The sequence below is a fragment of the Pholcus phalangioides genome, unplaced genomic scaffold, assembly GCF_987345545.1.
Source record: "Pholcus phalangioides strain wild (caught in Gottingen) unplaced genomic scaffold, Ppha-v1.0 ptg000007l_1, whole genome shotgun sequence".
Lineage (NCBI taxonomy): Eukaryota > Metazoa > Arthropoda > Arachnida > Araneae > Pholcidae > Pholcus > Pholcus phalangioides.
In genome coordinates this window covers 44,676,617-44,688,417 of record NW_028301600.1, presented here as the reverse complement: position 1 = coordinate 44,688,417, position 11,801 = coordinate 44,676,617, and the positions used below count along the sequence as shown (strand labels likewise).

At 34.8% G+C, this 11,801-nt stretch overlaps 1 protein-coding gene across 1 annotated transcript in view; it reads right to left on the bottom strand.

The window, feature by feature from the left end:
* Window positions 1-4,483: 4,483 nt before the first annotated feature.
* LOC149085346 (uncharacterized) overlaps window positions 4,484-11,801 on the bottom strand; it is a 41,130-nt gene continuing 33,812 nt past the window's right edge. The window contains exon 2 of the mRNA XM_089233947.1: window positions 4,484-6,940. Within this exon, the coding sequence (XP_089090073.1) occupies window positions 6,285-6,940 (656 nt within the window). The 3' untranslated portion in view covers window positions 4,484-6,284. The remainder of the gene's footprint in view (window positions 6,941-11,801) is intronic.

Below are 11,801 nucleotides of genomic sequence, written 5' to 3'. Positions count from 1 at the left end.
TTCTTTTGGCAGTTACTGCCAAATACCGGTCTTCATTCGGCGTTGTAACTCGGGGGCGACCTGTACTGTAACGTCTACTGACATTTCCGTTATCTTGGAATCGTTGCCAAAGCCTAGAGATGACACTTTGGGCAATTCCAAGTTCCTCGGATACTTCCATCTGAGTACGCCCACATTCCAGGCGGCCGATAATTCTACCACGTAAAAAATCATCCACATGCGTCCTCTGTGTCATAACTATTCGCTTATGGCACTGAGCGCCTTACAGAACTCTTGTGAACAATTTCACTTCTTTGCCACCATTCCTTATATACCCCCTCTTACACTCTCGTCATTGTGACGTACTATCGGCATCATCTGGTGGCTTCCTGAAATTTGCATCTCATTCTTGAAGATGTGTGTGATAATTCTGCAGGTGAAATTTTTACTTTAGATTTCGATTTCCGTGTGATTCTGAATTATCCTTAATTTATGGACATGAGTGTAATTGAAATCAAAGTCAGCTATACAGTAAAAAAAAAAAGTCTGTGGTGTAGATTTTCATATGAATTTTCATTTTTACTTCTCAGCACCCCCCATCTTCTATCTCATGGGACCACCCCTGTATTCAGGACATTTCGTAAAACCGAAGCGACGTATACGACGGAAGCCGGTCCTCGACAGGGTGCAGGATGCATTTCCGATCATAGCACCAATCGTTTGGACATACGATATAACAGTTCACCCATCATCCAAAGATACATTCTTGGTTCAAAATGTTAAACAAAGGGAATAATAAAAATAAAAGGTTTTCGACAGTAAATATAAAGACAGATTTCACTTTAATAAAAGAAAACATTTCCGGACTATTCCAATATAAATTAACCGTTACTATCTTTTACAGAAAACATTTCCCCGTTCATTTGGTTTGAGGGGGGAAAAGTATCATGTAGAATTCTCTCGTAAAAATTCTTTAGGTAAAATAGAAATAAATCCCTTTTCTCTCTCTCCTAAGGTTGAGGGGGGTAAAAAACGAAACGCAAAAACTAAAATAAAGCATAAAGAAAGTGAAGAAATGTAGCAGGGGATTCACTCGTGTCTTCAAAAAAAAAACTAAATTCTTTTCAGTGAACTAAGGATAAACTCCAAGGCAAAAATCATATCTTTGAAATCAGAGTCAGCTATACAGTAAAAAAAAAAAAAAAATCTGTTTCGGATTTTCGTATGTATTTTATTTTTACTTCTCAACATTCCCCGTCCTTTATCTCATGGGACCATCCATGCATGCAGGGCATTTCGTAAAACCGAAGCAGGATATACGACGGAGGACGATCCTCGACAGGGTGGAGGACACATTTCCGATCATAGTACCAACCATTCGGACATACGATATAACAGTTCATCCACCATCTCTCTCTGCTCGAGATTCTTGGTCGTATACGTGAAAAAAAAAAGAAGAGAATAATAATAAAAATAGAATAAATCCAAAAAAAAAAAAGGGCAACAAACATCCCATATCTATTCCCCCAAAGGCTTTGTTGTTGTTTCCTCTTGGGCAGCTGTCTTTTGCCCGCTGGAAAGAGAGCGACAGACATACACAACACACACAAGAACAAACAGCACGGCGACCTTTTTTTCCCATTCCCTCTGTTCTGTCTCTTTTTCTTTTTTTTTTTTCCTGTTTAGGTCGCTCGCTCGCTCGGTCACCTGCCATTATGATTGGAGTCAGGCCCGAAGACACCAAAGTAGGCGGAGAGCAACTTTTCTATTCCGTGACTTTTATATATATGTAACATACATACATACGTATACCTTTGTTGGTGGTGGTTGTGACTGAAAGAAGAAGAAGAAAAAAAAAAATGAGAAAGAAAAAAGGAATTTAGGTATATATATATATATAGAAAGGAGGGAAAGAATGCGATGGCGCGGATGGAATGGAGGAGGAGCTTCGACGTTAGGCCCTACCCTCGACGCCCCCCGGACGCCCGTGGCTTTCATTTCGCAATCTTTTCATCTCGACTCTTGGCCCTTCCTCCGACTTTTCTTTATATATATATATATATATATTTTATTTTTCTCTCCGACTTCTTCACAAAGGGGACTTCGGAAAGGAAATCGAATGGTACAAAGCCCGTGGGTTTTATCCGACTAATAGGCTTTTATACCAATGCGCAAAAGGTTTTTTTTTTTTTTTTTTTTTTTTTTTTTCAAATAAAAAAAAAAGTTGAGTCAATTTTTTTTTTTTTTTTAACTTTCTTCCTTTTTTTTCCCCCTTCATCGTTCTTTTTTTTATATTTTTTTTACTTATTTCTCTCGATTCGTGTACTGCATTTTGATCTTTAACTATCCCTCTGTATCACTTTTATCATTTTTTTCTCCGTCTCTTATTCTTTGGACGTATTGAATTTCTGTGCTAAAGGAAGTGTTGGTTGATGAGAGGTAGGAAGAAAAAATATTTATATATATAAATATATATATATATATAGGAGAGAAAAAAAAAAAAAGCAGGTAATTTCTAAGACGAGAGGAGTAAATACATTTTAGGGCGAATGCTTTTCACTTACGGTCTCATTTTCCGCTCTGTTTGATTGGGATCCGAAGGGAAACTGAGCCAATGGCGTTACAATGTAATCAATGAATACTCTCTCTACATAGTGTCTCTATACTGCCTCTTTTACCCTTTTCTCAAATTTATTTTATTGATCGATTATCAAAAAATATAATAATAAAATAAAAAGAGTAATGATGATAATAATTCTTTTCATCTTTTGTATATTTCTCTATGCTAATCAGGGAATCAAATGATCTTGCATAAAGAACCGATCTATTTTTTTTTTCAAATAAATGACAATCTCATCATATATAAATTATTTTAAATATATTTCTGTAATATAATTTTTGATTAGGCATATTCGTTTTTTTTTTAATGTGGTTTAGGAAATTTATAATAGGCCTACCAGATTTGACTAATCGTTTCGTGAAACCAATTATTGGAAAAAAAGTTTTGAAATATACATATTATATCTTGTCAATTATTTTATTTTATGCGATATTGTGTTGCGCCGTTCTATAAATTTTCAATCAAATTGAAATTTATAGAACGCAGTTAGACTTTAAAAAAACTTGTCCAATCGAAGAACGAGGACTATTTAATGCATAGTCTTTATGTAGGTTTACTGCCTCTATTGTCCCTTCTTCAAATTTATTTCATTCATTGATTATCAAAAAAAAGAAAAGTAGTAATAAAATGAAAAGTAATGATAATAATAATAATGTTAATTCTTCCAATTCCAATCCAATCCGAAGGTGCCCACGCACCCTCGAATGGTTATCGCAGCAAATCCGTCGGAAAAATATATTTGCTTTTGGTGAAGTGCTATTGAGCACTCTCTTAAAACACCCTCTATTCCCTTTGCTATTGTGATTCGACCGCACATCCTGTGATAAAAAAATGGTTGTTTAGGCTTCTTATATCACCTCTTAAAGTTTGCCCCATGAATTTAAAATCATCCTGTAGTATTTTTGGAATAGCATTTTTGGTTACTAAATTTTTTTAATGTTGTTTTAGAAATTTATAACACCAGACATGCGATTAATCGTTTTGGGAAACAAATTATTTGAAAAAAAAAATAGTTTTTCCAACCTGCATTTACTGTTAATTATTTTATATATCACGTAATTTCATTTTTGAATAACTAAAAGAAAGTGTCTTGTTCGTTTTTTGTTTTCGATCAGCCGTATCTTTCCTGAAATAACCACGATAAAATTAGATGATGTTATTTCCGATGGACGTAGCGAGTCACCAATAGCGTCATGGCTTTTACCAATGAAAAATCGGAACAGACACCCAGAGCTGCTTCAGAGTATAATGGGCCCCGGGCGAAGTGAATTTCCTGAGGTTCTACCTGGTAAATTCTAGAAAATTTCCACCAGATCTCTCAGTTTTGTGGGGGCCCCTCTTCTCTCGAGGCCCCTTGGCCGTACCCAGGTGGGCCCCGTGCGTTAGGACGGCACTGCAGATACCATAAATTTGTAAGCATTTTAAGCATGTTCAATCGAAGAGCGTAACTATTTCATACATAGTTACAGTCTCTATACCACCTATTCACCCTTTCTTCAAATTTATTTCATATATATTATCAAACACATAAATAAAATAAAAAGTAACTATTATAATTCTTTTCATCTTTTGTATATTTCTCTATGTTAATCAAAGAATGAGATGTTTCTGCCACTCATCATCATCTCTCTCTCTCTCTCTCTCTCTCATCTATTTTCTTTTTAAATAAATTCCAATCATGCCATATAAATTATTAAACAGCGGAAACATAATCTAACGCCATAAAAAAAAAATTCTGGAAAATAGAACTTTTAATTATTATTTTTCATTAATGCAGTTTTGAAAATTCATAAGACCAGACTTGACTAATCAGACTTGTATCAGGTATATATGAACAACAGAAAATCAAATATTTATTTTTCTTTTCAAGTATATGTACATCGACACACTCCAAATTTGCAACGGGATTACACCAACGTGTAAAACTGAATGCAATCAGCATAAAAATTACCACGTATTTTCGAAGTCTCGCAATTTTTTTACACATTTTACGTTAAAAAATACAAAGTGATCCGTGTTTTCATGACATCTCATTGCACAAAAATTTAAATAAACTTGCGTTATTTTTCTTGAAAATGATTTCAAGTACGAAGAAACAGTTTACTGTTACTTATTTTATTTTATGATAATCTGATTTACTTTGTTTTTTCAATTACTATAACAAAATGTTTTAATGAATCTTTTTCGATTAGACGTATCTTTCTTGAGGTAATCGAGTCGAAATTTGATAGCGTTACTTCCGATTAACGAGTCACTGAAATAACGACATGGCTTTTAGCACTGAAAAAAAAAAATCGGGAAGTTATACCATAATTTTCAATTAAATCAGCTTCAAAAAAATCATGTCCAATCGAAGAACGGAGCCGTTTCGTACCTTTAATGTAATTTGGAAACAACGTCCTTCATCCGTTTTTGTTTTGTTCTAACTCATATTAAATACAGTTTATAATTCGGTAAAAGGAATTCTTATTTTAGCTAAATGATATTTTTGGCACATTTTTATCTCTCATTTTCCTTCAAAAAAGTTTTCTTTTTCCGCTGTATTTTTGTTCACAATATTTTTTTTCAAGTTCGGCGATCTCCGATGGTTTTTGCGAAATATACAAATGTTCATGTATTTGATCGGAAGCTCAACGTAACTTTTCCTACAACTTACGAAAATTTACGATTTGGTGAGATGTTTGTTAAAACATTGCGTCTGAAAAAAAAAGTCACATATTTTTTCTTTTATTACATAAATCATGATTACGAAGATTTAAAGCTCGGTTTGTATGTTATTGGAAAAACGGAAACTATACTATAAACAATTCCAAGCATTACCATCACTATCGATTGGTCACAGAGTGGTCAGTTAATTATAGGATTAGCTTTTAAAGATTTGTCATCGAGAAACATAGGGTGAAGAGAGCTTATGAGTAAGTAATTCATCATTTGGACTGAGTTTCATTTGACGTCATAATGTGCTTCATTCACTAACACATTAACCCAGATTTTAACGATATCGATTTTTGAAGTATTTCAGAATAATTCTTTTTTGAATATTTGTTTGAAACATGAAATATACTTACAGACGCAAAAATTAGGTTTAAATATGGACTATGGTGGCTATATAAAGGAAAAACTGATCAAAATGAGAAATACAAGCATCTCTTTTGGGAAGAAACACAAATGTCATTTTTGAAAGAGAATCCTCTAATGTGGGTTATTAGGCACAGCATCGGTCAGTGGTTTTGCATTTCACTCGAGAAAGTTAGTTTTTGTAATTTATTTATTCGTGCCTAGCAAATAATTGACTCTCCTTGTATTTGCTCTTCTCCTCATTCATCACTCTTTAAATAGAAACGTAAAATATCGGAAACTTATCAGGTGATCCCAGAAATTTCGTTCTGTTGAGGCAGTTGCTGTTATATGTAAGCGATGTTTCTTCTCCGAATCATTCAAAATGATATGAAAAATGTTATACATATTCTTTCAGAAGGTTCCATTGTACTCGAACGAATTTAAGTCCCTATTAACGCTGCGAGTTCTTCAATTTATGACTAGAGCAGGACTTCAACAACTATCCTGGAATGTTGATGTGATGTTCGCGTCTCACACAGGAATCTCAAACACCTTTGGCAAAGAGATCAGCCTCGGAAATTTATTTCACATAATGTCCGTGTTCGTCTCACATTGAATTTTCTTTTCAGACAAGACTCGGAAGAGGTGCGCGTACAGTTGTCGTGGTTTGGCCACTTGCAAATGAAGGGTGGTGATAGTACAGTGATGAATACGTCGCGAGAGAAACTGTCGCGTCTCCCGTAGGAGCGCCAGTTGTCGAACCTCCACTATCGTGATAAAGTATTGGCACACGCACCATCCGTTGAGCATGCGCCATATTAGCGGCTTCTAGTTCCGCTGCTAATTGCCTTTTCCATTTGTTCCTGCGGTTTTGAAACCATATTTTAACTTGCGTTTCGGTGAGGTGCAAAGAAGCCGCCAAACCAGCTCTTTCGGAACTCGAGAGATAACGTTTCATGTCGAACGTGGACTCCAACTGAAACACTTGACTCCGGGTAAATACAGTCCTGGTCTTTTTCTTTCTGCGATTATTCTTACCTTTCTTGTCGTCGACGCTGCAACCGTTGCCGCTACCTCCACCACCACTGCAAGAATCGTTACCGCCACTACCTGGACCTAATACTGTCGGACCGACAGACTGCACTTGTTGCTGCTGGTCGATATCCTGGTCCGTCGATGGCATTCCAGGAGAAAGGGGACTAGATGCTCGGCTGTCGGAATTGGCCAAGTCATCGTTGCTGCCAACAGGCACAGGAGGTGAACGACTTCCCCGGCAAAGACCTAGTCCGAAATAAATGAAATAAACGCAAAATTCAAAAAACGGTGCTACATATCATTTAGAGGTTACAAACTGATAAACAAAATCTCTTCGTGAATAAAAAAAATTCTAAAGCAAATCTCTATTACCAACGTTTATATATGAGTTGACATAATCATTTTTAACCCGCGATTAATAAATGCGTACTAAGAAGCATTTTGCTCAAATAGCATTTAGTAATGAGAACATTTCGGTTATAATGAACCTTCCACGATTTAGTAAAAAAAAGAGCGGTAAATAAAATTCTAAAAGAGATCAAATAATCAAGTCAAATAAGTTTCTCTGGCAGAAAAGTGAAAACTCGAGTGCTTTGTACGGTTTGAAGACATTGCAGAATAAAACAATTTATTTTCAAAAGCCAACGATTTTCTTTGGCCTTTTTGGAAACAATGGGAGGAAGATTACTTCATTTTCTGTAACTTTGGGCTCATTTGTAAGGCCAGCAAAGAGCATAGCGCAGGAAAGGACACATAAGCATTTCGAAAGAAATGAAAACCATTTAACGTTAAGTAAGGTTTAAGCAAGCGCTCTCTTCTCTCTCAAATAATGGAACACTAATGAAGTCTAACGCAGTGCCCTCCATCCCCTACTTCATGAAAGCGGAGCAGTTGAGCGCGTTTGAGATTTTCCAAGAGTTACAGATTAACATGCAATCGTTTGTATTTTAACAAAGGTACTGAAAATTCTGCCGCATGACCATTCATTAAAGGAAAAACATTCATGGCTCGAGAGGAAACCACATTAAGCGAAAGTAAGGATTAGATTTTATTTTGCAACGTTTTATATTATGCACTTGAAATGGTTAAGAACTCATTCAAAAGCCATTAAAAGGTTGAAATCGCACATGAATGTGTATAAGATTCTCCCCTTCCGCTTTCTCCTTCCCAATCTCCTTTCTCCCGTGCGTTTTTTACTTATTTCTCATAGAAAGAAATGCGGTGTATGCAAATGATAAAATTCTGAATTGTTTTTATCGCCTTCTGAAAATTCTACTTTTCATGGAAATAAAAGGCAGACATATTTCCACGAAAACCGAAATTCAATCGAAAAACACGATACGAAAGCGTTGAGCGAGTATCGTCATGAGGGCGGAATGTGAGCTTATTCCACGAGTCCATATTGCAATCTTGAAGTGTATTTATACTGCAATGCATTTTTGTACCTTATCCATAATGCACACAAGTTAATTATATTTTAATGCTAACGAAACACGTTCTGTCTCATTAAATTCTGGAATTCATTTTGGCAGTAATTTTTGATTCTCAAAACCATAATATCACTTAAATTATAGGCCTACTCTTTAGGTTATTATGATTAATCTATCATTAAATGCTTGTTAGTTCTCAGAATGACCCATCAAAATTGCAATAAAATTGAAAAATAAATACATTCCACTACTTTTATGAGCATGTACCATAAAGTGAGGTGACTTGGTGACTGGCGGGGTAAGTTCGGTACATGATCTATTTTTTTATGTGAGTGACGCTATAGCCGCTGTGAATGAAATAGAAAGGACATTCTAGGTTCAGCCACAAGAATTAGCCTCCATGATTAAAAATTGCGCACTAATCTCTCTCATAACTATCCCACCTACTTTCATCATGACCTGTGTTTTGAGGTTTGACCCCCCTTCCTGGGCAGCAAAATTTAGTCAGCTCTGCCCTCTACCTCCTAACGCATATCGGACGTAGGGGGCCCACAGACAATCAAAAATTTATTTTTTATGCAAAAAATATTTAAAAATTTTGAATTTTCGGAAGAAAATACGTTATTATAATCAATGTTAAAATATGTTACTATCATCAATTTCTGTTAATTTCAATGCTATTTGAAGATTAAGAACTCAAAATTTCTTTTTTAAGATATTCATTTCTACCCACCCTCTAAGCCATATATGCTGAACCCATGGCCTGCAGACCAAATGTGGCCCTCGGGTTTACCTGATGTAGTCCGCCACCTCACACCTAATTTTGTGAAAATGAACTAAGCGGCACATACATAGATCACTTAAGTGACCCATGACACAGTTCCAGAACACTTAAGCGGTTCGTGGCACATTTAGAGATCCAGTGATTGACGCGTGGCACAGTTTTAGAGCACTAAAGTGGTTCTGTAGAGGACTTATTAATAGGGAGAATGTTAGTTCAGGTGCCCACAAACTAGCGAAAGGTTTTTCTTGTTTTTGGCACACCGAGTAAGATGCCATCGTGAGAATATTTCATATTTTTATAAAGGGTGGTTGACGACGTAAGTACCATTCAAACCCCCCTCCACCCTTGTCATCAAAACTCATCAAATCCGAACCCCCCATCGATGCTGACGTAATACTCGAATGACCCCTTTCATGAAAATATTGCAAAACTTTATTTACAGAGCTTTGCGCTTACGTCGTGCAGTCTTGTTAGAAGTTTGATTTGGTAGGTATAGGCAAACTGAAAATTTTTCAACTGAAAAAATTTCAACTGTGGATGATAAATTATCTAATTAAATCAATTTGTTAATTAATGGTTGTATTAATGTGAAAAGTGAAATGTTTGAGAATTGTGGTGTGTGTGAGGACAGTATTTTATATTCATTTCAGGCAAACATACTTACACCACGAGCATATGAGAAAATATTAAACTCAGGCCCTATAGAAAAGTTACACTTAAAAGATTAACACCAAAAAAGGCATCTTCGATCAGGAAGATTTACATGGTATAGACATAAAAAGAATAATTCCCTGGATTTATATTTGTAGTAAAAACAAAATTTATATGTATTTACATTTTTTTTATTTGCCCTTAATTATTTTCAATGGGATCAGATCAGAACATGCGCTTCGAAAGGCGAAATATCAAGGTAATAGAGTAGTGTTCATAAGTCACCCACCTAAAGAAGTGACACTTGGGTACGACTTTGAATTCATTTTTCTCCATTATAATAAGTTGCAAAACAATTATCCTTGCATAACGTAGAGAAAAACCTTTCTCTCTCTCTCTCTACTGGTCCAACTTTTAGTAAAATATATTATTTCATAAGGGAGATAATACAAAAAATGCCCAAAAATCGGTACCCAAGTGACCCACTTTTATGGTATATTTGAAATAATGAGTATTTTGAACTCTGACACTAAAAATTAGAAAAAAAAACCAAAATACATGTAAAAAATATAATCGAATTTATTCTCAACGGATTTTTTTTTTAGCAATTTTTAGTAAATTGAGGATTTTTTTTTACGAAATACTAAGACGCTTTTGTTGCTGCGTCATTAAAGTAATTTATTGACACAGATGAGTAGAAATAATTACATTTCAGCATCTGCACTAATACAAAACCTAAAGACAGGCGGGAAACAGAAAAAAAAAATCAGGAAGCTTCAATCACCGGTAGCAGCCCTTACAGTGTTAATTGTGTTACATTCTTAACTTTGAGATTTTCTTAGTACCAGACTGTCGCTCATCCAAAGTCAATTAACACAAGAGCTAAAAAAACATACTGATAAAGTATTTTCCCATTCATTAATTAATGAAGAAAAACTTTCAAAACGCGTGAGAACTAATTGATTCGAAGTAGAATTTTTCTTAGGCACGTTTCTCTCTCTCTCTTTCTTACTCCAAAAAGACGGAGACACATCATTTGCCGCTTTTCTAAAAGATAATGATGATCGAGTTAACAGATTAACTTCCGTAACTATGATGGTAAGGGTTTGAGAGGAGAAAAAAATAATAAGTAAAGGATAAAAAAAAAAAAGTATTGAGATTATTGAAAGCGCATAGATTTTTGCGTTTTCGTTTTTGAGAAAACAGTCGTTTTCTGGCTTTCAAACAAAAAAATGTTTAGTAAAGAATTCATAAGTATTTGTAAAAAAATATGTCCGACACACAAAAGGATAAAAAAAAAATAATAATAAATAAATAAAAAAAGCAGGCAAAGTACTTGACGCCGCTTCAAAATTCGAACACTAGGTGGTCGCTTCAAATCAGTTTTGCTGTCAAAATCCATTAGCTGGTACAGATTTGGAATTATGGTAGCGATAATCTTTAAATTGCTTTCATTTCGGTCGCGCTCCCTCTTCAAGATAAACACCTTTCGTGGGCGCATGCAAAACAAAACTTGTTAAAACTACAAATTTCGCCTCTTTTCCAACTTCATATAAATAAAAAATATATATGTATATATAGAGAGAAAGAGAAGAGAGCAAATAATCGAATTATAGAGTAGATGCACCTCAAAAATGGAACTTGTAATTGGATGACATTTTCTAGGATTTTTTCCCCCCCTTTACCTCTTTATCTGTCTTTTTCTCTCTCACTTTCTTTTAAAAAAAACACTCCTTGTCTTTCTTTATGTTATATGTACGATTTTATATACATTTTTGTATTTGTGAGTCATTCGGAGATGTATCGATGTTACTAATTGCGTTTTGTTTCCTATGAGCCCTCCCCATTTCGTGAATTAGCTTGCAAAATTGCGATTGAATTAAATAAAAAGTAGTCTTGAAGCGTCACTAAAGTACGTGTCTTGTATTTTCGCCATTTTGTGATATATTATCGTAATTTTTTAAGGACATGAACTGGGATGGATATAGTTGTTTGATTTTAATTTTATTACTATCGTTAATGATTGTAAGCGTGTTTGAGATTTATCCGTAGAGTTTTCGTACTGTCTTTGTGTTTTTATTGATTGTATCTCGATGGAATTTAAGAAATACCAAAACTCAAAAATTTAGATGGGTGTTCTCTAAGATAGTTAAGAGCTTTTTTTTCTTCTGAAATTTTGAGAAACTTCAATTTCAATGATATTTTACGTCGTTAGATTATAGACATATATATAGCAGGGGTT